General features: G+C 34.7%; 1 protein-coding gene across 1 annotated transcript; it reads right to left on the reverse strand.

The window, feature by feature from the left end:
• On the reverse strand, window positions 1-26461 carry ZNF654 (zinc finger protein 654). Its single transcript, XM_085304907.1, has 9 exons — window positions 26432-26461; window positions 25854-25999; window positions 21193-21274; window positions 18984-19119; window positions 14565-14767; window positions 13666-13805; window positions 8815-8956; window positions 4695-7005; window positions 1-4282 (listed from the first exon to the last, which is right to left on the reverse strand). The coding sequence occupies exons 1-9, from the start codon at window positions 26459-26461 to the stop codon at window positions 4275-4277; spliced, it is 3198 nt and encodes a 1065-aa protein (XP_085161033.1). The 3' UTR covers window positions 1-4274.

A 26461-nucleotide genomic window follows, 5' to 3' on the forward strand; every position in this document is an offset into this window, starting at 1 on the left:
ATAAACAGTAATTAAGAGGTCTCAGATTTACTGGGGCAGATGATTAACAGCAAACAAAACAAAACAAAAAAAATAGACAGGAGGTCTATTTTAATTTCTGTAGGAATCCTGGATAGTCTTGGAGAGACTTGTGCTGAAATCTGATTACGCAGACACGGAACATCAGGAACCGACAACTTTACACAGGTGCTACGAACACAATCATATACCCAGCATAACATGGTAACCATTAACACTGCAGCAGTATTTTCAGTGATCCCCCCAAAGACAAGATCAGTTTCTATTAACAACAAAGACAATGTTTTATTGAACAAATCTATGTACAGTACAAAAAGTTTTCAAAATGAAACACTACTGTTGATTTATTGCAGTTTGATGGCTCAGTTTTAATTTGTACTCTTATATAAAATGCAAAGTAAAATAATTTAACATTCAACAAGGAAGCACAAATTTCCTTTCTTGCTGAACCTGTAACAGCTTTTACAAATTAACAGAGTCCCCAAATGCATACACTGCATTTAATCAGAAAGGTGTTATACAGTACCAAATAAATTAAAAAAAGAACACTACCACCCTGTTGACTCTTTCATCCATACCACTGGTGTTAAACAATAAAAGAAATGAGTACAGCTGAACCTTCAATGTGATATTAAAATCACAAAGTTTAATGTTATAAATTATCCAAATTATACAATTATGTAGTTTTAATGAATATGGCTAAATAACCAAAGTACCAGTGACCTTTCCCCACAGATAAAACCATTTTCAACCTATTTTTGATTTTTAGATTTTTTTTTCTGTGAAAGATGCCTACCAAGCGGCAGCTCTTTGAAAAGTATAACTTACATGACCTTTACAGTGAACCATGATCAGGTTAGAGTAGACAATCTTAAAAGCAAAGTCTAAATCCAAGTTAAATCCACCTGGAGGAAACATGATTAAAATATGATTATCAGCATGAAATGCACAAACTTTGATCCAACAAAGCTCCTAAGTTCATGTATAACGTCAGGCAACTTTAACAATGCATGCTTACATTACACATGTACTTCAGTATTCATTGAATCAAAGCAATATGTCTTGATGAAGTCTTTCCAATTACACCCATACAATGCTTACTGCTGGGGGGGGGGAGAGAAATCTTTCAATTCTAGACTTGGAACCTTTTTCAGCCCTGAAGTTGCAGAGTCAGTATAGGATAATATCCTATATACTACAGAATCCTTAAAAAAAAAAAAAAAAAAAAAGCACATAGAATAATCCCATACATATTAGAAGCATCTTTTTGCTCCTAATTGAAGTTGCTTAATACTGCAACTAAATGAGTACACCAGCAGGTATTAGAGAACAGTTTTTTAAAAAAGACAATTAAAAGTATTTTGAAGTAAAAATCATTACTTAAAAACGTTATTAACTCCTTCCTACTTCAAGTCAATTTAGCATATTTCTGGTATCCACTAGGTGATACCTTATGTTCACCTACGTAAGAAATCAGCTTTTCAGTTCTCCAGAGTATATATATGGAATATATGGTATAAACAAATGGTGGTGTCCAAGAAAAGCATCTTTGAACAAAAGTGAGTTTAATGCAGGTACAAAAAATTATGGTCACAGTTTATGCATGTACATAGATGCATTTATCTATACACTTTAAACCAAAGAAAATACACGTTTCAATCAAGTTTTAAAGCATCTTCAAACACATGGAGCTTCAGGAAAAGGCAAAAAAGCACCAAAGATTAAAAGTACACTTAAAGATTTTACATATAAACATTTTTGTCATATCTACTGACCAAGGTTTTAGATTTTTTAAAAACTTAACACTTTAAAATTAACCTTTATTTTCTTCCAAATGTATTTAAACAAATTTAATTAGATTAACAATGTTAAGCAAAGAAAGGGGAGCCTGGGAACAGACAAGATGATAATTGGGCCCTTAAAAATTAGTTGGTAACTTCAAAGCAAAAAACCATGAAAGTGCATTTGGCTGATAAGGTCCCCATTAATTTCCTGTTAAAGCAACTTTTAATGTATTTATATAGGTAAATATATATGTGTGTATATATGTATATATATAATATGAATGATGCATTTAAATCCGCTTTTTGCAACTGCAAAAAAATTCTTTGGTGCCTCAAATGTCATATAGATCTCTCAAAGTGGGCCAGTCATTGGTATTGATGTAATGCACACATACCTGTGATCATAATTTTATAACCTTTTACTTTAAGCCAACTCAAAGTTAAGGCATAATTCTTTTAGGATTCAAAAAAGTACAATTTTGAATCTGTTCTTTTTACCTCCTAGGAGGAGAAAAGGAAGCAGAATTAATGCAAATATCTGTTTGATTTCACAGAGGGTTATTAGCAGAGGCATTGCTGAACTATTATGTTTAATTTCCAGGAATACTTAACAGCCTATTGTACAATGAAACCCTTAGGTTTGCAAGTGTGAGTCATTGCTACAATGAACAGATCTTTTATGTATCTCTTGATTTTTTACTCATTTTCTTTACACATCTGTTGATTTAAGCAAGTTCTTAAAGATCATCTTACTATAGCATACACACATTGTCATGAGCTATTCAGTAAGCAAACTAGCAGAGCAGGAAGGTCTTTGCTGTCCTACATTTCTGTGATGACTCCATCTGTACACACTGTTTTTCGTAACTATACCTTCTGCACCTATGAGCACATTAACATTTTTAGTTAATGGCATAGAACAATATCCAAAATAACCATTCTTAAATTGCACAGATAGTATAACATAGTTATTAGAGGGTAAATTAGCACAGCAAATAGACAGTCTGTACATTTGCCACACTTCTGTTTGGGGTCAAAAGGCCAAAAACTGCAACAGCTTCTTCATGTCCTGTCTTTTAATATGATAAGCAGAGGTATATCATATTTAGAATACTGAAATTTCCCATCTTCCCAAACTATTTTCTCTCTCTCTTTTTTTTTTTTTTTTTTTTTTTTAAATCAAACCCAACTGCTGGATAAAGTTCTTAGCATCCAACACCTTCACTAGTCTCTGGGAAGGACTACCTTTTCCAGAAATTATACTACACAGGGTTGTAATATTTCTTAAGGCTGAATTGTTGCACGTTTTCTCCCTTCCTTTAGGCAGTAGATAATTACTAAGAGCACTGAGTTATGATCTACCACCACTAAGCCATATCACATAGGTGAAATAGGCTCTTCCTGACCTGCATTTTCCTGAACTGGCATTTCTAAATTGACATGTGCACTAGTTTTGCCTGTCTTCATTAAAAATTGTTTTCTTCCCCCTCCATGAAGCCATTTTTTCATGTTCTTTCAGTCATACCAACAGTTGAAAGATCTCTCTCTCTCTGTATTTGCACCAAATTAGCTTACCTCTGCCCTGCTATGCAAATTCATCCCTMTTTGCACTGTTATTTGTCTGCTTCTGTTAATATCTACACAACTTGTGCAATGTACTTGCATTAGTTTTCCTGCACGTAAAACAGATGTTGTATATGACACTTCCCAACAGTCTTAACATATACTTTTACCATAGCCTTGAAAAGGACTTTCCTTGCAAGCACCCCATTTCCACTGTGTATAACTTACACACTTAATATCATACCAACACACTTTGGCTTGCATACTCTGTAGTTTTTGGCTATTAGTGCTGCATTCCTTCTATCTTAGATTTCTCTCTACATTCCTCTTTTTGGATTCTCACTACAAGTTTACTGAATGAGTGTCATGCTTTTTTAGCAGAAAATGGAATCACAAACTCTGAAAAAAGAATGCCTGGTTCTTCTATCTGTSTCTTATATCATAATTACTGTGATACTTTAAGTGATGGATGGATATCCTCTAACCACTCATGAAACTGTTTTCTAATTAAAGCAGCTTAAGGTATCAACTGTTTTACTTTCCATAAGSCAGTTACCATATCTGCTCTCTCTCTGCTCAACTGAATGCATTATTTTCCTTAAACTTTTGTGTTAGAAAGACTGTGCCGCTAAGCTTCAATCAYGCATTTGAAATTAATGTGGCTTTTCGGATTACTGGTACTTTGGGGATTTTGTAGCAACCTTTCTGGACTCAAAACCTGCACAGGTCGTATTATTCCTCTGTGAGTTCTATCTAGAAAATGTGCTTTGTCTTTATCAAGATCATGTTTCTCTTTAGTAATTTGAGACTGCTTTRTGATTAAGGCCAACTGGGAAACAAACTGATGCTTCTTCATGTAGTGTTTTCTTACACCACTCCTTGTTTGATACATTTTTTCACAACATTTAATCAGGCACCTGTAAAACAGAATATACTGGTTATTCATTATTCATTTTATCCCATAAAAATCATTTTTTAAAATGAAACATTGCCTATGTTTTTCTACACTAGTTTCAAACATGCAAGGAAATACAGATAATTATTACAATCTGTTTAATGAGAAAAATCTTTTCTATTAGAGCTGCTTACCAATTTTCATCATCTCTTTCTTATTCTAAACAGGAAGCATGACTAAACTGATCTTCCAGTATAATTGCAGCTCAGTGTTCAGGTCCGTAGTGATTTCCGTGACCTTCCTCTTTTAAAAATCTTACATGCTACAACTGCTTAGGAGTTGTCACATCTATTCCATCAGGTTGCCTACTTTGAGAGCCATTCTTGGTTGATATTTACCTCTAAACAAACACCCAAAAGAACTATAARACTTACTTTCGTCATCTGAATCGAATCCAAAGAGCGTCTGACATTTCTTTTGTGCAAGGTGAGCCTCAAGTGCTTCCGAGTTACAGTAGATGGTCAAGCAGTTGCCACATCTAAATCTTTCTGTTGATTTGCTACAAACTTTATCTTGCTCAGAATGAGCATCTACTTTATCAGTCAAAATTTTTCTGCGTTTTGGCATGCTAATGTAACGTTCATCAAGATAACTTGGAGGCAGCGGTCTAACATAAGGTTTTGTTAAGATGACACCATATGAAGTATTCTCTGTTGTCTGATTTGGTTTAGAAGATAACTGCGAGGCAGCAGCACTATTTTGGGGTGTATCATGACAATTCTGTAAAACTGGTAACACTGACCCATTTTCTGTCCTTGTTTCATCTGCCACTCTGTCCAAAGCTATTTCTGGTGACTTTGACGATGTCTGCTCCAGGTCACTGTGCCCATTGACTAGTTGGTCACTAACAACACTACAGTTTTCAGAATTTGGCTGTAACACAGGTGTCTTTTGGTCTGTTGAGCTTAAAACTGTAGCACTACCCTCAGATGAGCTTTCATTTCCATTCTGAATTACATTATTTGCTTTCTTTTCAACACTTTGAATGTAAGTCTTTGGTTCTGTAGAATCCTTCCTTGACTTCCAAGTTGGAATTGGTAAATCTACAGTTTCTGTTTCATTCATAGATGCATCACTTTCTTGGTAGCTACAAAGCAGTTCTGAAGAATCATCTGAAGAATCTTTTTCACTTGCATCTTCTGAACCTTCTGGTGTTTTATTTAAATAATGCTGAGCCTCATGTTCATACAGCAAAGGGAGCTCTTCAAATAGCTCACAACACTCCGCAAAATTGCACTGAGCTTTAAAAACACTATGACTTTTTGTATGTTCTGCCAGTTCAGTYGACAGCTTAAATCTCTGATTACAATTAAAATGTAAACAGAAGTAAACATTCGGATACACATGTCTCTTCAGGTGGTCTATAAAATGTTGTGAATCAGCAAATTTTCTCTGACAAAACCGACATTTTCCTTTATTCCATTTCATTATATGTTGCTGCACCTTCAGATCAGTTGGATGAGCTTTTCTTGCGTGTTTATTGAGGAATCTTATCTTTTTAAACACCCTAGCACAACCAYTGGCAGGGCAGTTAAAGCTTCCTTCTTGATCCATAGCATCCACATCTTTCTGAGGGCAAAAAGCTCCATTTACTTTATGAAGGACCGGTGACTCTTTACTGGAGCTTCCATCATCTTCTGGCAAGCTTTCTGTATTTAAAGCATCAGGGATGTTATTAAAACAGCTGTCACAGCTGCTGTTTTCAGTAACATCATCCTGGTCACTTAGATGATTTTCTACCGTATCAAATATCTGTTCAGTATTCTCTTCTTCCACATCAGCACTTGGAACTATTGCAGTCACTAGTTCGTTATCTTTAGAAGCATCAGAATTCCCATTTTCAAGAGAGACAGAAACCTCAGAACATTCTAGTTCATTAGAGACTGGAGTCTCCTGTCTGTCCTCAAGAACTGCAGCAAGATGTTGCCTTTCTATCTTTCTGACATGATTTTTTAAGTGCTTCAGCATAAGTCCTCTTTGCCTGAACTTTCTGCTGCAAAGTACACAGGAAAAACTGCCCTTTTTCTGGTGAGCTTGTGCATGTCTCACAATGTGACCACCAAGAAATTCCTTGTTGCATATCACACAACGGTGCTTCGGTACGGTATGATCTAACATTTTAGACATCTCAAGAGCTGCATGATTCTTTTTGGCATTACCTTTGGACTGGACTTCAGACAGGTCTTCAGTGTCAAGCTCCCCATTATTTACATCTGTTAGGCAGACGTGGTCTTCACTTAAAGCCGTATACTCTGTTATCTTCTCTGTATTTGCAGTAGAGTTTTCCAGTGTACTTTCACTTAAACCAGCAAAGGCTTTATCCCCCAATAATGCTAAACAATTCTGCTTGATCATCAAGAAATTCCAAAATTCTGGATCAAAAAATAGACCTTTTTTTAAAATTGGAAGCAATTCAAAACGTACACGGTTTTGAACAGAACTAGTGCACTCATTGTATTCTTCATCTGCACATTTGTATAAATGTTCTACAGTGTAGTATGATTCCAGGGTACGCTCAAGAAAAAAGACTGAAAGTGCACAAATTCTGAGGATCTCCAAGTCATTTGGCAAAAAATGAGCTATCGCTTTATATATGAGACTTTTCATGTTGGGATCTTCACGGAGGTCCAGTTGCAGGGCACATCCACATATTTCAACACATATCTGAAGACCATCTTCACCAACCTGTAGAAAGGAAATTACAGTACACAGTATTATATAACATTATTTTCCCTATGGGTTTGCAGAAGCCTAAGCCTTGAAAGTCAAATGAAAAAAATATCAGACTCAGGGGGAAAAAGCCCACCTAACTAGTATAAACAAAAGCTCAAATGTCAACATTCGATGCATCTATGTTCACCTACTTGCAAAATACTTAAAAGCTCAGGAAACTTCCTGCTAGTTAAAGAAAAACTGTAAAAAGTAAATCTTGTCTAAAAGTTTGTATATTTTAAATTAATGCTAAACAAGGCCACAAACTACAGATAAGGAAATGCCCATGAATAACACTGGTTTGCAGTGAAGGCTTTGCAGCTACTGTCAAAGCTATATGTTCTTGCTACATGCAGTTCTGTTGTTAAGACAATTAACTATTTGGGATTCCTTGATGATTTTAAAACAGAACAGCAGGTAATACTATCTGATCCAGCACTATCTTCTGTCTGCATCCTGATTAACTACAATGTTTCACTGTAATTGGACAGTTATTCTGAATTTTGTCCCTGTTTCATCTCATTTAACTTGCATCGCAGAAAAAAATAAAAGCTATACACAGTGCCCTCAATTTTCCATGATGACCACTAAGGAAAACATTACAACCCACAGCCAAGCACTCTATGATTCCTGACTTCTCTGCGCTGACAATTTATTCTGATGAGCAGAATTCCTTTTCTACGCTTTAGGTTGGGGGCTCAACCAGGAAACTTAAAATTGGGAGGAATAGTCATACTGCCCAATGTATCACTGGTTAAAGCAGAAAGAATTACAGGAAAGTTTAAGAATGATTAATACCGACCTCTATTTAAATGTTTCTTGTGTGTGTATACATATATATACATATATGTATGTATATGTATATATATGTATACACACACACACACACACACACTCTCACTCAATGTCATATTTAGTGGGCTATTAAAAATATTATAATTCAGATACAAATAAAAGCTAAACTTTTCTAAGACTAATAGACTCTTAGAAATTAGTCATTAAAGACTGATCAAGTTATTTAAGTCACCAGAAGTACTTTAGAATACACACTGAGATTAAAGTCTTGAATAACAGCAAATCAATGCATTTACTTATAACTGTACAGTAGCATCTTTGATAAAATAAGTTTATTACTTTGCACAGAAGTCTGTAAACTCCTCAAATATTTAAGGCACAGAATATGAAGGAGCTCCATTCAATCAGGTTAATGATGAAAAGCAACATTTGCTTTGAAACAATCGGCGCACTTGTGTGTGAAGCATTGCACATTACACTTTTTTTGCACTGTTTTGTATAATTGTAACATTAAGCATGAAATATACTTCTCTAAAGCAAAATTTTCTCTTCTATTTTGGTTTAGCTCTTGTTTTATGTTATAATAAGTACATTTTCAAATCTTGCTAGAATTGGTCAAAAGGTTCAGAATTTAACAAAGGAGAAAGGCAGATGCAATGGCATTACGCAAGTCCTATTTCCTTAAGAAACCTGGCTAAAAACAACAGGTTTCTTTCACTTTTACTTCATATGTTTATTACCAATTTCTCCATTTATTTATACAGAATGACAAACTAACTTACTGCAACAGATAGAAAGAAAAACTCATGCACAACAGAGCAAGGACTACCATAACATCAAAGCCCATTCTGACTTCAATTTCTGCATTCTTCCCTGGCCTCTCTTCACTTTCCACAAAAAATTCACCACTATAAAATATAACCATCACTTCTCTTCAGTATTACAAGTAATAAAAAGAAGAGAGGGAGAAAAAAAACCCAAACTTACTTCATCCTTAATGACTTTCATGAAAGGGAAAATTACTCTGATATTTGTAGCAATTCTTAAAAGCTGGTAGCATTGGTCAACAAATACTTGTTTTGATGGGTTAGATTTAAGCTGCAATTTACTCCAAATGAAGATCAGGTCCCTATAAGTACAGAACAAAATATTTTGATTAGGTTGAGTTTTAAAGGACTATACTGCTAAACAAGATGTATTCCTACAAACAATTACTTGCATTTTCTGTAACCAAGATCTTATTTTTGATATGTGATTAATACCAGTCTAATTAACACAACTGTACACAATATGCACAATGGAAAATATAACATAAGCATTCAGTGTATCTCCTATCACTAAACCAGTTAAATATGCAACCGAATATTAACGAATTTAGTTTAGCATCAGAGAATGGCACAACAAAAGCAAATGCTACAGCATCTAGCCCTTAACATCACATGAAATAAATGGCAGACTGAAGAAGCAAGCGCTGTGTGCACTCCAAATGTATTTATGGATTAAACTACTGCCAGTGCCATGATGAGGAGAAAAAAAAATCTCTGAATGTGGAAAATCAGAGCATAGCAGAAAACTAGTCTCTGATGTATTGTATTGATAGGAAATACTGATGTTTTCCAGTTATACACATTACAACACAATTGTCTTTTTTGACTGCTGATATCATTGACTTTTCTACTCCCAACAATTATATGAAAGTATTATATTTGAATGTATTAGCCCTTACTGCTAAATACTCAWATATATCTACAAACAAATAACATTTCTGAGTGATACAAGAAAGCATAAGAAAAGAATGGATTGCTAGCCTCCTGCAGAGGAGCACCTTGTACACAAGTAATGTATTTAGTCTATAAAATATACCTGACAGAAGTCTACAGCCAGCAAAAAAGTTCTATGCTCTTTAATTCAGAGACTCTGCAGGGTAACTGGATYTTTATTTAATTAAAACAATGTCAAGAGTGCCATCACGTCAAAGATCTTATTCAGAGGCAGATATGGTCAGGACCAGGCTGAAATCCTACCACAACAATACAATGCAAACAGGGGCGCATCTGGACTTTAACCTTCTGAAGGAATACACTTTTTCTTCCACCAGTTTCCTCCCTCAGAAATCCCAAACCCAGTTACAAAATACTTGGCTAATCTTCTAAGATCTCTAGTTTGTGCTAGGTAGAATCTGGCAAACCTTTTGTGACTAAGCTTGTCGAGTCATGTCAACGTCTGCAYGAAGAGAAACGACAGTACTGGCTATGACACAACACTAACTTCACTTTTAAATTTAGGACAACTCTATAATTTCACATGACTAAGTGCTAATTGGGCCAGACATCAGATCTTGATAGTTTATTTTCTTCAGAACCAAGAAAACTGCAGTCAGGAGAAGCCTCAAGCTTTCGTGGGGCAGACAGTTAAGAAGGGAAGCTCTTAGCAAATAGCACTAAGCAAGTTAGTCCTATAGGTTTTCTAGAGGTGCAGGCTGTTCACCTTCACTTTTACCAGGTTGGAAATCTAAACGTTTGAGCTCTCTGCAAACTTCACATGGAAGTTTGAACCAACCAGTGTCTCCATGCACCTATTCATTTAAACCATTCGTAAGAATTCAACACAATTTTCAGCCTAACATAGGAAAGAAAGAACATTTTTGCTAAGGATGCTGTTAAATAATACAGCTAATTGAACTCATTGCATGCTGCTGTTGAACAGAATAGTAGATACTGCTCTTTCTTTTATTCTGCTTTGTCTCATACTATYTCAGAGTAAGCTGTTTTAATGCTAATCCCAGAGAAAACTCAAATTTTTTCCTTTTGGATTAGCTGCTCAGTGTCTCATGGATTCAGACAAGTGCAAAAGCTGGCAAAAGAAAAGAGCAGAAAAGAGAATGGATAAAACTGAAAGTAGAAGGAACAGCTCCATGGATGAAGAGCAAGCCATTCAATAAGTTTAACCACTATCTGAATAGACCCCGAAATAAAATATTTCAGTTATTCCTCCATGTAGCCACTGAGGCTCCTCCTTCTCAAGATTTCTAACTGATAATCACTAAGGGTTAAATCATCATCAAAGAACTGATCAGACCCCATTTTAATCATTTACATGCTTTGGATACCAACTTTAATTACCACTGAATTCAACTGCATTTGGGACATTTGTTTATCACTCACCACAAGACAGATATTTGAGATTATATAGCTGGGGTGGCTATAGTACAATAGCACTGCTAGCACAGTATGATATAGAAGTATACTGCTCCATAAGTTATTCTATCCAAGAAATTGAATAAACCTTAGTTTGTACTCAGCCCTGTGCTTAAACTATTATTGATAGATCAAGGGCAATTTATATTGGTATGAAAGGATCAGAGAACTGGGTATTACAATTACCCAATTCAATAACACTACCTAAAATTGATTAAATTTGTGGGGAAAAAAGTTCTTGATTTGTTGACATAAGACCTACTTGAAAACACCTAAAACTGCATTTAAATGCTGCCTGGTATAGAAGGCAAGGCATTCTGCTAAGCCTGTTCCATAAAAAATTCCTGTCGTCTTTCTGAATAGAGTTGACTCATGCAGGAAAGTCATTAATCAAATCATTATGGACTGCTCTATCAATACACAAAGGTATTGCACACACTTGTACACATTATTTATATATACACAATATTTCTAGCAAGACTAAACATAGCTTTTTTGTGACATAGGTGTAAGGGGGCTTTCACTTCAGAAAAAAGAGTGATAATTTGGATGACCTGAATCTAGGATTTATTCTTCACACCAATGAAATAGCTTTGGAACAGAGCTGCTCAAAGTCCATCTTTTGCTGAGATAACATGAGAAGTAATGGTTTCAGTTCAAAGATCTACTTGATATAGGCTTCATATAAAGAGATAATAACTATCTACTATTTGCAGCTTCCTAATCTGTTATCTTTGCTGGTAGATTTTGACTTAGCAAGTCTCTATTAGGTCTGCAAGATCCTCAGCCCTCCACAAGRCTACGTGACTTTTGCTATGCATAGCACTGTAGAGAAAAAACAAACAAACAAACAAACAACCCACACACCACACTGAACACACACTTCTCTGGGGAAAAAGGCAAAATAAGGGCTAATTAAACCTGACTTCAAATTCTTTGAAAATTTGAATGATGGCATAGTCATTCCTTTTTGCTTCATAAGCTTTGTCCTGATTTGCTTTATCTTAAGCAGATTTCTCCTCTTGAGTATGTAATTGTGACTGCTAAACATCTGCAAAGAATCAAGCAATGATTCTAGCTGCACAGACATAACTGCTCTAAATTCTTTAAAAGATCCTCAAATTTTATATTCTAAAAGATAAAAATGCATTCACAATGAACAGATAACTGATACATATGTCTGGAATTTCATTGTTGATGACCATTTTGCCAGAATGTTATAACAGACATCTTGTTTTTAATAGGTGTTTTTTTTTTTTTTTTTTTTTTTTTTTTTAAACCATGGATAACAGAACATTATCAACTGGATAACAGCAAGGTTAACATGCATGTTATTACTGCATAAGGTATAAAAAGCAAGTTTCACCTCCAATATTTAAAATGCATTTCTTAAGAGACTGAGATCCTGAAGCAGAAAGAACTATCCATATTACTGATTTTTGTGGGCTACATCTGGAAATGTCTTGCCAGATAAGATTGAAAGTGATACAGCATTTAGGTGGGAATTAGCAGAGTTGCATTCCAGTTTGAAGTTGGTTCCCTGGGACTCAGACAAGCTATGTATCTTTTCAGTTGAGCTTCTTCACTTGTGCTATGGGCACAGTCATGCCCACCTTTTTGTGGCAGACTATGGATGAAAAATGTTATTGAATAACTAGGCATTGCCAATRCTCTGTATTTCATAACAAGATTTCCAATGTTTTTTGCTCAACCAAATCAATTACTCATCTAACAGCAAAGACTATTTTATTAGAGGAAACAAAACATTATGTCCAACAATGGGGAAGAAGGAAATGCTTTCTAGATTCCATACTGAAGTTAGTTTTTATAACTGAGTAGATCAATAATCGAATCTCAAGTAATTGGGGGGGGGGAAAAAAATCAAAGCTTTGCTGATTAAGCCTTTTTGTCTCAGCCACACAATTAGACCAATTAAGCATACTTTATCAAGGCAGGTGTATATTACTTTAAATATGGAAGTTCTATCAAAAGAATTACCTTCCTTAGACATCTTTCAGACCTCAGAAAGAAGTTTGTTCTGACAACTCTCTTTAGAGAATATATATTAACCATAAATATGTCTAACTACTTATTTGACTATGTGTGTACAAAAAACAGTCTCATTTAAATCTTTGCTAGAGAAATACCATTTACCCTGTGGCTCTGTTTATGAAGTAATAATCTGCATAATTCATAGCATACATTCAGAAGCCTAAATTCTCTTTCTAGAAAGATTTCTAACATGAAACAGTTTTGAGTACAGTCATGCAGCTGGACAGCAAAATACCTGCAGTGCCAAAGAGTCTACAGGCAGCTTATTGTTACTCTTTGCTAATAATAATTGCCATATTTATAGGTACTTACAGCCTACAGTATCTAAAGGCTCAYCCTTCTGTTACTTTGAAACAGTTAAGTGTTGAGTAAGTGAAATGGTTAATAAGCACTGCATAGGCTGCCACTGTACAGGATTGCGTAAAAGGTAACAGGCATAACAGATGTATTAGGAACATTTAAATGTCACATTAGAATGTTTTATCTAGTATTTTAAACTTCAGCTACATCTCAAAGTTAAAGTTACTTTCTTTTTGGCAATAAGCATTTATTATCTGCTAAGCTGCTTCACCAGAAATAAAGTATTTACCATATACAATACATGTCCCCATTTTGGAGCTGTGGGACTAGGAACGATTCACATAGTTGCAAGGCTAAGGTAGTCTTCCCTTCTTTTTCAGTGTTGCAGATGATCTCAATTCCACTCTTGCAATCAGTCCTCAACAAGTGCTATACAATTAAAATAAAATCATCTTAGATAAATTGGCTAACATGAAGTAAAAAACCTATCAGACATTGCTATATTAAAGAGGCCACTGAAAACTTTAAAAAATTGCTAGTAATAGGATTTTCTTTGGCACAGCTTTTGGGTAGGTCTATAAATAGATACTTTGGCCAAATTAAGAGCTCTTCAGTATTTCTTACAGGGTAATGACAATCAGCATAATTGTCTGAGAAACTAAACATTAAGCATACCTTTTTTGTACAAAGGTAGCCTGTCTTTAAAATAAGGTTAAGTAAAGCACCATTTTGCAGTAAGCACTATCAGTGACAAAAGTATGACCACATTTAGCTATGGGGTGCCATTTTATGTACTGGAGCAACATTATCTTTAAGGCTAACAAGACTAAATAGTGTACAAAACACTAGACTGACATAAAGTATGTTAATTGCTTTTGCCAGTCCCATTGTAAAATAATAGTTATTACACTGAAGTTGCAAAGTATCAGTGACTTAAGTTACTTAGGGAATATACTCGTAGGCAAACTTGACCAAAAAAAATCATTTAGGTCAACAAGATTTGTGCTTAATTACATTTATCTTTCCAAAGCTTAAGTGAGCACTGAGTTAAGCAATACCAGTCTAGTTGCCTGATTTTATAACATTTGGTGCTACAAAAATAGACTTCCATATGCTCTTCTTGACAATTTGTATACAGTAAGTATAATGTATCACTTCATTAAAAAAAAATATACTGACAAACAATACCTCCTGGAATAGCTGATCTTCTAATGGTGACATATAAAGACAGGTGAAAAGAGCTTGATGGAAATACAGATCTTTACTGATATCTGGATGATTTATGCAAGATTTGATAAGAGCCATTGCCTCAGGGATGCGTTCACAGGCAATAAGGTATCTGGCACGTAGTTCAAAGAACAGTGGATTTTCAGAGCTTAAATATTTGTTAACTGTACAGAAAAGAAAGATTTAAAGGCAATTAGAATATGAAGTCCAAACAACAGATATACTTAATGTTGTTTTTAATAGTACAATGCCAACAAATAATACATAAAAGGCTCTGCCAAAGAAGCTATCAAATATTTAAGTAAATATCATCATCAAGAATCTGTCTTTCTGCTTGGAAACAATTTTTTTTTTTTCTTACACCAGTGATCTAACTAATTCAGTATTTTGTTTCTAGCAGATCAACACAAGATGCTGCAAAAGATTAATAAAATAAATACTATTTAGAAGCAGATACAAATAATCTTCAGAAAGAAAGTCTCTCCTTTCTCAGCACTGAASTCTGGCTGATTGTCTACAGCCAGAAAGACCTACATCACATACAACACTATAGCTACAAATGTTCAAAACACTCAGGATACTCTTTACCCATTAGAATGGAAGAATTCAGAGCAGAAAAGAGTTATCTATAGTTCACACGCTGTTTCTTTAAGTAGCACTGAACACCTTGATTTTTCTTGGATAAGTGGAAAATTTTCCCCCAAAACCCTGCTGGACACATTTAGAAATCTTAGATGCCTAAAGACCTTTAAATTCTAGCTCTAGTTTTGGAAATCTACTTTTCAGATCTAGAAATTCTAATATTAAACTTAGAGCTAGAATTTTAATGAAACTGTTGAAACTGATAGATATTCATAAAATACTTCACAATATTTACGTAATTGGGAAATTATGAAATATGTGGATGATTATACGCTTTAGATCTCTAGTTGAAAAAAATGATACAGATTCCAGTATCTCTAAAGATTAATGGCTAAAATATCACTCAAAGCTATTAAATTTCAGGATGATGCTTATGTTTTGAGAATTATTTGCATCTTGTCAAGTAATACACACTCTAAGGTGTTAATAACGTGTTAATATTTATGTAGTGCATTGGACAATATGGCCTGATCTTCTGCTTATATTCTCAATAGCTACCTTAAGACAGAGATAGTCAAAAAAGACAATTTTTAGTGTATACACCAAAGCATTGTGTAAATATTTCATATGCAAAAAGGAGAGATTTTTATTTAAAGTCAATGAAGGCTAGGAGCAAGCATATGAGTTTTATATGTTAAAAAGAACCTGCATAAAAAAAAGTTACCAGCAACTGAAAGCGACAATTAAAATAATTCAAATAAAATAGATGAAAGTGAAAACTACACAATCTGAACAGCCAAGAGTAAAATTTCCTCTGAAATAAAAAGATTACTTGTGTAACAAGTTTTATTTTTATATATATATATATATATTTTTTAAAAAGGAACTACAGTTTGAAAGACATTCTCTATACTCAAACAGGATTCTCTGTGTGTGCTGTCTTTTTTTTTTTTTTTTTTGAAGGCTAACAATAGGATGTGCAAGTGAGAACAGGGAATATTATCCAAAGTGATACAAGATTTTAGATTTCTTAATGGATGTACCACATACTCCACTGTAAGAGCAGATCTTATTTCTCACTATTCACTAGCACTTCCGAGTACAAACACAGTAAAGAGTAAGACTAAAAGAAAAGCTAGCATTTAACAKCCCCTCCTTTTTTGAATTAACATACTTAGAATCATAATCCCARTCATCAGTTTCATAAACAAACTCTATTTAGCAGTTGTAAGATATTCATATCATTAAATTAGGGCAGGAATATTTAGTTCTTGTATCTGTTGAAGTTTAAGAAGCACTATATACAACAGTTGCCTGTAGCATCCTTTTCACTTAAATGAAGGGAGGAAAGACTGCAATTCACAATACTGCTTGACTTGTTAACGTATCATTCCCATTTTCTGAGTTATAAGCTCTTAGGTCAATATGCCCCTTTACTCCTTAAATGAGAATTCCACTTCTGACAGCATCAATTTCCAATGAACATGTCTCCTGTACACTCTAAAACTGCTTCGAATAGATCTTGAATTTCAACTAAACAACTCACAGGCTTCTGCTCCCTCTACAGAGCAATGCTTTCATTTTCTGAAGAGGCATTTACAGCTGTTCTAATCCTGCAAAGCAGAAGACAACTTCCAACTGTAGTAGCACTTAGACAAATCTGCTGTACATTAAAAACACCTTGGGGAACACAACATCTATTCTTGTCCTGGTAGTGYGTGCATTGCTTTGCTTTAAGATAATAGATATCCACCACCAACTCAGAAACTAATTAACTGCCTACACCTTATTTTTTCCTCAGTCTACTATATTCTCTTCCTGAAGTTCACAGTAGGCTCTCTCACGATGTATTCTCCCTAATCTAATAGAAGGTTATTGTTCCTATGTTTCGAGGAAATTAAGGGTCACATCAAACCCTGCTATTTTCTTTTAAAACCAAAGACTGCCTCTTCCTTTGCAGCCTTCTCAAAATTCACATAAGGACAGGCAAAACAAGCTTTGTCTTRGCCTAGCCTCGTCAGTGTAACTAATGAATCTAAGATAGGATAATGTAGTTCATATGGTTCATATCATCATTCTGACTTTCACAAGTAATGGTTGGTGATTCAGCAATAACAGTTTTCCTCATTTAAAATAGCATCCCTGAGAGAACAATATGGCCAAGTTTTAAAATATACACTAAATACTGTCAGCTGATAAAGCAGCACAGAATATTTGCTCCAAGACAAATTTCACAAGAATCAGATTTTAGAGGAAGAGACAAAAAAAGCTTCCAAAAAGATATCATCCGTAATAAAATGTTTGCCATCACAGATGAGATATGACAAARGTGTGTGTGTGTGGAAATCTGAAGGTAAAAGAGGAAGAATACCTCAGCAGAGGGAAGGAGATGTACCCTGTAACAAAAGGAAACAGAACGATCATCTAATGACTACAAGTAGTATCACTCTTACTCTCTCAGGTTAAAACTAGGCAAAGATCCTCACACTTTTACCCACTGTAGAGAGGCCTCATGCTGATCAAGGAAGTCAATCACAAGGAAAAGGACTGAACTTATTCACTGCTGGAGACATGGAGACTGAGCAGAACAGTTCTATTGACTACTGAGTTACAAGTAATTTTTTTCTTTCCTGGGATATCCTCTCATTAAGTCTTTTCGGATTACAACTCAATTTGAGACCTAGCTTTAAATCATAACCACCAAAGCTTCTAGAGTTAATAGTGTGATGTAGAGCAAGATAAGGATGATCTTTGTTTTCATTGTGATTCTGTATGTACTTGACTCAAATTTATAACATACAGAAGTACACAGACAAACTATGTCACCTGATTACCCTACCAGAGACATAAAATACCTATCAAGGACTTCCCACTTRATCATACTAATTTGTTATTAAACTACCTTCAGGTAGTTAAGGAGGCAGCTATTTGAGCTTTTCTGACTTTACAGGCCTCTTCACTGTAGCATGAACACATTGTCATGAATACAGAGTAATGAATTTGAATCATGCATTATACCATGCTAACCTGAGAACAGTTCAAAACATATATATATATATATATATATCTTTTCTGTCACTATCAAAGGGAGACAAATTTAAAGAGGTCCTCTGTGAACATTACTAACCTCTCACACAATATGACTAGCAAAAACTTAATTACTATAGCTTGGGTATGTGTCTTTTTCACCCTTAGGAACCTCCATGAACAATCAGGCTAGCTTTATTTCCATGCACTGTTAAAAATGCTGTTTTACTCTGAAGCCCTAACAGAAATTTGAGCGCTCTTTCTCCTAGTCCCAAACGTAGGAATTACACATACTGTAGTAATAATAATAATAATAAAACATATCAGGTACAGTCACAGGCCTCATTCTAAACAGTCCAGGAAAATAAACACCACAAATGCAAGTATATACAATTTAAAAACAAGAAATAAACAAGTCAAAATACCTTAAAACAAACTTATACATCAAGACCTCCACTCACCATGATATTTCAGCAGCCTAACCACAGTCAAGCCTTTCTGTGTACTCTTTTAGGGAGTAAATAACTTGATTTGGTAATTCATTTTTATAAGTGACAGCTCAATAGCCTCTTGTATCAGAGTAATTTCACTGCTATTCTATAAAAAAAATTTAAACTGCTAACAAAAAAGTTAAGTTTCCTTTTTAATAAAAAAGGGACTGGTACTACAGGGAAAAAAGTTAATGTCACCTCCTGACTCCAGAATGAATAATGCATAACTTAAACACATTTTTTTCAGTACTCTAAAAAATTAATGGGGTAAATGAAGTACCTAATTCCTGTGATACAGGCTTTGCTTTAAGAATTGCTTGTAATACTGGATCCTCCCATGGTCCACCATCTCGGATAATTCGAGTCACTAGTTCCAGGTTCATATTTCTGTATTTATTTAGAAGATTCTGACATTCCTGTGAGTGAAAAGAAATGTACGAAGTTAGAAAAGAGAGATATCTAACAAAAAAGTTAGCCTGCATAAAAAACTTTAAACAAGTATTCACAATATCAYAAGTATTTCTCAATAAACAATTCAACATACGAAGTCTTTCATTGATTAGGCCTATACAAAGTCATAAAACAACAACTTATGTTTTCTAAAAACAGTAATATACTAGCACAGAAGCCTGAATGCAAATGTCCTCTGTTGGCATTCAGCAAGACCATGCTATCTGTATGACACAAAGCAAATTCCTTTCCTTGAATTTGAAGACATTATTGGCATACTTTATAGGAGAAATCTTCACCTGATGCTAGTCTGCACTGATTTATGCATATTGACACGGGAAATTAGGATCTGGTGATTGAGTCCAAATTCTACTGGATTTTAAAGGCAAAATTTGAATTAATCCATGTGAGTCACCAGGCCTCTGGAAATTTCTTTTATCCAAAGCTCTACATAACATAAATCACATACGCTTTCCAGTGCTTGCTTAAAATAATCTGGAAGTAGATATACATACACATATGTGTATATACATATATATGTATACACACACACACCAAGATTTCTTCCATTGTTACTTGCTGGTGAAAGTGTCAACATTAATGTTAATCAACAGCAGAACTCTAACCAGCACAAAAAGGTACCTAAGTTTCAAAGGGAAATAAAATGTCATTTTAATTCTTTTTTTTTTTTTTTATTGTTTCTTTTGGGTTATTTTAATCTGTTCTTTCCAAAAGGGCTACAATAATTGTATACAAATGCAACTGAAAGATGGCTTCTATTCACATATAGCTTCAGATACCCTTTTTGCAGTAAATTCTTTTACTTTCAATTTCTTCTCAGTTTCTTCAGTTATATTCAGATGAGTACAATGGATAATAAAGGCTGGTTAAGTAACTGAAACAATGCTTTTCACTACCACTTTGGTTATAAAAACAGATTCAGAAATTCTTCACTAAGAAAATAAAGACATTTTAATGCATTCATTGTTCAAAAGACAAGGCACTTGAGTTATATCACAAAAACAGAGAAGCAAGTACTATATATCTCAATTGTTTATTAAGTTCTATCTGGTTCATACACTGTCTTTGAAAAGCACTTGAGACTGCAAAGATGGCCTGTAACAATTACTTAACATACYATACCTATTCCTAGGGCTGCTAAAGCCACTCCTTGATCCCATTCTTCAGCTAATCCTAATCAAGCATATAATTGCTGCTGTTCTGATAATTAACACCAGTAGTCCTGATATATTAATTTGAAGCAGCACTAACAAACATGTATCAACATAAAAATAAAGGATAGCTACTTCTCAAACTGCAATTTTATTATCAGAAGCAGCAACACTACTTTTCACTCTTTCTTTCCAAACCACAAAGCTTCCTTTCTCATGTTGGCACAAGCATTTGTGTTTCCACGCAGTGAACTTAATTCAGAAAATTGTTCCACTTTGAAAAGCTTAGCTGGCACAAAAAGACTAGATTTCTGAAGCCAGGATCAGTACTCTAATGCAGTTGTACCTAGGCACATAAAAACTTGCCCCAGTCCAGGCAAGAGTACAGAAAACAATGCTAGTTTATGCCGATCTGAAGAGTTCATTGAAATTTAGCTTTAATTTCAAGGTTACAGTTTAAAACAGTGGGCGGAAACTTCAGGTTTCATGCTGTGAACTGGTATAAGGCACTCACTGGATGACACTAATCTTAGATATTAGATATAAACTAATACTAGATATAAACAGAAAGCTTCCCATTTCCATACGGGAAATGCACAAAACAAGTCTTTAATAGAAAGGCAGGTACTACAAAGAAAGTGAATTGCATTTTACTTAGCCCAGACAGATCCAAATATCAATAAGGACAGTGAATGCAAGAATAAATGGCTTCAAATACCCTATATACTTCTGCATACAACTGTAGCAACCATCATCTTTCACTATAATGGCATCTTTCATTCAGGTCATATACTTTAATATTCACAAAAATTTTCATGTGCTAAAAACAATATTACTAAAGATTTATATGAAAGTAGGCAACACTACCTGGATTGAACCTAAAATATCTTTCAAAGGATCTTCATAGAACTCATCCTTTCCAAAGAACAGCAGCAATTCAAAAAAACTCCTAAAAAAAACAGAAGTAGTGACAAGTCAACCAAACTTAAAAAAAAAAAAAGTTAATCCAAAGATAATCACAATTTTATTGCTCTTCATAGCACTAAGAATAAAATAGAACTTTTATAAGCTCTAGACCCTTGCCCATCGCAACACAAGTCACTCAGGTTTGGTAATGCCCAGGCTCTCTGAAACACTACTCACTTCATAAGCTTTCAGGTGGTCTCTTGAGCTGGATTTTGGCAATATGTTTTTCACCCTTGAGCAAACCCTTCATCAAGCATGAAATCACAAGTAAAAAGCATTCACAGTTACAGGTAAGTTACCCAAGAAGTCCAAATCAACAATAAGATACATAACAGTAAAGCGTAAGTTTAACCCACCCACATCTTTTTCATAAATCAGGACATCTAGACTCGCAGTATCTACCTGCTTTTGTCTCCCAACAACCGAAACATCCTCCATACTGTTCTTCCCCATTCCCTGTTTTAAAAAGGGATCTTCCTCAAAAAGCTAAAGAATTGGTCAGACGGGCAGTAATTTTACGGAAAAGACAGTTGTAAAACTACTAGAGGGCGCACCATATATAAGGAATAACATTCAAAGAACAGTAACTTTACTTAATTGCAAATTCCCAACGTTTTCAAGTATAAGAAACAACTTTTACTGACACATCCTATTCCATTTCAACCTGCCTTGATGTAATGCCCACTGAAATCTCTCTAGCAACAARGGAAAAGTAGTTTAAAGGTGCTACTAATGCCATATACACCAACAAAAGCCTTTGAATATTTGCAAAGAGAGAGATTTGGTGGAAATATGCAAATGAAACTCTGTTCACCTTCTGCATGGCACTCAAATGAACTGGTAAAACTTCCACTTCACCACAGACAGTTTTTAGGCAAATCAGCTTCATGCACAGCAACATAACTTGCATATGTCACTTCAAAAGAGGTGGCAGACAAGGGAGTAGACAGGATTTAACTGTTCAGCAGACTAGATTCAAGATGACTATAGTATCAGTCTAATTACGKCTTCCATGTTTTCCATGATCTTAAAATAATTGTGGCCTTTTATTTTTAATTATTATTTTAAATTAATATGATGACAATGACAAACAATCCTGATACTGAAATTGGACAGTTTGGTAAAAATTAGCTTTCCAGAGCTGAGGTCAATTTTAGATCTTCATTTACAGAAGTATGTTTCCAGACATTACTGCAAGTCAGTCAATTCAATCAAAATAAAGGTAATTGCATCTGACAGATCTGCAGACATCTCCAGTGTACCTCCCATTGCTCTTGCCTTCAGCTTGAGAAATTTTATTGCTTTTTTGAAAGAAGGTAATTACCAAACATTACATTAATATAACCTGCAACTGCCAACTGGGGCAGTTATGAGCAGCAGGCAAAAAACAAGCCAAAGTGTGTGTGTGGGGAAAATGATGGTACTTTCGTTCAAAGTTGAATGAAAATACAGTACTGAAAGCACAACTGCTTATATCGAGAGCATTTCTGAAACACAACTGAACAGCAAAGGCTTTCCACCTCATAACAGAAGAAAACATGAATCATTTTCCTCTAAACACTATTCTAGACATTTTACAAAACAAACAAGGAAAACAAGGAAGTAAAGAGGGAAGAAGCAGAAGAGAATTCCTGAAGAAGTTTCAGCACTCTTCCACTTGCAGCTTTTGACCCAACATCTTACTGAGGACAATTTCTTTCCTGACTAGAGCATTTAGTCTTTAGTTGCAACATCTGTTGAAGTATAAAAGGCAGATTTTCACAAACGGCTGGACAAGGGACTATAAGTTTTGCATAATWATTAAATTCACTATGCAACTACCTCTCAAATTAAAGTCAATCTTATATACTCAGTGTATCTAAGTAACATCCAAAGCAGACTTACAAAGCAGAACATCTTATTTTTAAATAGAGCAAATCCAAAAGCATTCAAAGAGCAGACTTAATTCAAGTTTTCTCTCAAGAACATTTTCAGAATGTTCTATGGACTAAACGATCTTAACATTTATATAAATAGAAGGAAGGCTTGTATGGGGAAAWATTACGAAAAGAGTGGCAAATTATCATAAATGAAATTAAGCTTCCTTTAAATTATACTCCATTAAGTTCTTTCTTAGCCAGTGAAAGCAAACTTAGTAAATTTAAGCACTGAAAACAAACATAGTGAATTTAAAATGTACATTAACTTTTGTAGTCTTATGTTCAATGACAAGATTTTTCTCCAGATGAAATCCTTGAATCTCAAGTAGAGAAAAAAAAATGTTCCTAAATAAATACTTTGTTCTGAAAACATATTATCTCATTTCATGTTGATAAACAGCAGCACATTTGACTCTCAGTAAAGGTCAGACTTGAGTCATGTCATGATTTGGGAAGTGACCAAACTGGAACTTAAATAATAATCAGTTAAGATGAAACTAGGTCTAGAAAATGATGCATGCATTTTTTTTTTTGACTGATTTACAGAGAATAAGATTTTGACAAAAGTCTGCAGTGAACTACAAGTGTAGACTACCTTTTTTTTCAATATTAGTAGGAAGCTATCAAAATATTGAAGTTTCCTAGTCACCAGCCTCTGTTCAGTCAGAATTACTGTAGCCAATTCCAGCATGGACCTTTTGCCTTAAAACCGCCTGCAACATTACACACTCGCATTTACATCTACCCACTTACAGTGATGGTGCTTCCACTTGTCACATCATCTCTTCAGATTTTATAGGCATCAGAAGATTGCTCAAGAACACTACTACGCTGGCATCATTATTAGAACCCACGGAGGTTAACGCAAGTACAGATGCTGCTTCATTTGTGATGAATAGCATGGCTAACAAGTATGGAGAATGTGATAGTGCCTGCTGTTAATAGTTTATTGTCTGGTTACCAAGGAAACCTTACTTGATTATGACAATATGGGGTCAGCCAGATTCTTGTTCTCTAAGAATGAGGACTTAATAGACACCAAATTTTCAAAGGCCAGATTTGAGTAAGGTTTTCCAGGTAACTGCTAAATCCTAGGATCACTTTATGATATCACATGCAAAACTAAGCTAACGAAGTAGATTCAGAAGGAAAAACAAGCTCACTGCTCCTTAATCCTAGGATGGAATAAAACTCTCAGTAAATAAACCCAGTTCCAGGATGGTTTAAGGATGTTCAGATCCTTCTAGTTCAAGGATGACAGAGCTCAACAATCAGTTCACTTCCAGACTCTCAGGAACAGAATCTATCCTAAACATAATGTAAATATCTGAATTTCTACTTTTTTTTTTAATATGCCTTGGCAAGTAAAAGTATGATTTGATCTTCATAAAATGATTTTTTGTTACAAACTAGTGAATAAAGAGATCATCTGATATAACTGCTAGTCATTCCCTGATATTTGAGCATTCTAGTTAAGAGGGGGGAAAAAAAATCAAGATCTGATTCCATGTTTATGGATTACTCTTCCCCCTCCATGGAAGAATAAATCTCTTTGGTGAAAGGTAAAGGACAGAGGTAAAGCCTGGAGTTCTATGTAATTAACATCATAGCTCAAGGACAGTAAAAAACAAAAAAAAAACAAAAAACAAAAAAAAAGGCAATCCAGTCCTCTGATGAAGTAACCAAGAGAGAAGGGCTAGGAAGCATTCCTCTCTGATGACTAGATGACTGAGAGCAAGACAAGACTGAATTAAGATACCAAACTTAATACTCAACAAGAAAGCAATAYTCAACAAGAAAGCTGTTTAACCTGCTGGACAAATAATCCGATTTACTTGGACAGAACTAGCAATAAAGCTAGCTTTCAGTTTTTCATATCCGCCCGCTGATGAGAAGATAAAATACATACTATATGGGCTGGGATCTATAACTCACCAAAAGATTTATTTTTAGATTTTTATCTTAGATTTGTAGAGCAAGTAAAAAAAAAATGGAATTCTAGTAACCTAGTGATCATTATTCACCTTTTCCCCTCACATAGGAAAGGGACAACTGCCATCACATCAAGAAAAAATCAAGAGTACGTCAAGATGTATGATCTAGCACTCTACAGTCCCTTGTAGTATTAAAGAATTTTCAGTCAATTAACAAGTCATTCTCATACACATACTGATGACTCAACCATAAAAAAAAYAGATTCATTTGTTCAATCCTAGAATAATTTATGTTATTACAGCTTATTACAGATGGAACAGTAAAAACATTAGATAACTGTAGTTATAATTGTGTGTCAAATGCAGGTCTGCAAATAATTCCAAAATGAGACTTTTCCCAATGAAGAGTCTGTAAGGGGATAACTTGACATACTACTTTAGATGCTTCATATTGCCAAAAAATCTTTGTGACACAGTCTTATGATACTTAACTTGAATATTTAGCAAGGACATAACTAAACTTATAGTTTCTGTATCCTCAGTCAGGTTATCAAGTGTAATCAGTGTATCAAGTGTATCAGTTCCTCATAGTAGAGTAACACGGTAAAACCATTCTTGCAAGTTCTCTTCTGAGATGCTATCACCATTGTAGAAGTACAACATTGATAGTCTACATTGCAAAAGAAACAGAAAAATCAGATATACTTACAAAGCTAGGCTACTCAAAACATATTGTACGTGCTCACATTCAGCTGGGAATGACACACAGGCAGATGTAAAACAACAGAGCGCTGTCTGAAGCACCTGAAGCTGAGGCAAAGGAACCTGACATCTTCCAGCATAGTCTTCAACAACCTAAAGGAAAAAAAAAAGGTATTACAACAGAAAACAACTCTTTGGTCAAAGATAATACATAGTTAATATAGTACCTGCTTCATCTCCCCTCCTTCTCCCTCAGAAGTAGGATTTCTGCAGAGTAGCCAAACAGTCCCATTTCACAAAAACACAATCTTGACTAATCTGTTTCACCAAAATATAGTGTGTGTGTGTACATACACACACACATCTGTCCGTCTCAGAAAGGACCTTCCCCTGATTCTTATCACAGGCTAAGGTCAGGAAATAGTTTCTTCTGATGCAGTATCAGAGTAGTTATTACAATCTGGATTTAAACACAAGTTTTTATTTTGTAACAGGACAGCATTTAGAAAGTCTACAACAAAATGAAGACACTCCATTCTCAACAAACTTTCAAAGAGGCAAATGACTAGCCTGTACTCTTCTCACCTTTGTATCAGCAAAGAAAGGCACAAACAT

This window comes from Rhea americana, unplaced genomic scaffold (genome assembly GCF_003343005.1).
Source record: "Rhea americana isolate MKP2758 unplaced genomic scaffold, rheAme1 scaffold_213, whole genome shotgun sequence".
Lineage (NCBI taxonomy): Eukaryota > Metazoa > Chordata > Aves > Rheiformes > Rheidae > Rhea > Rhea americana.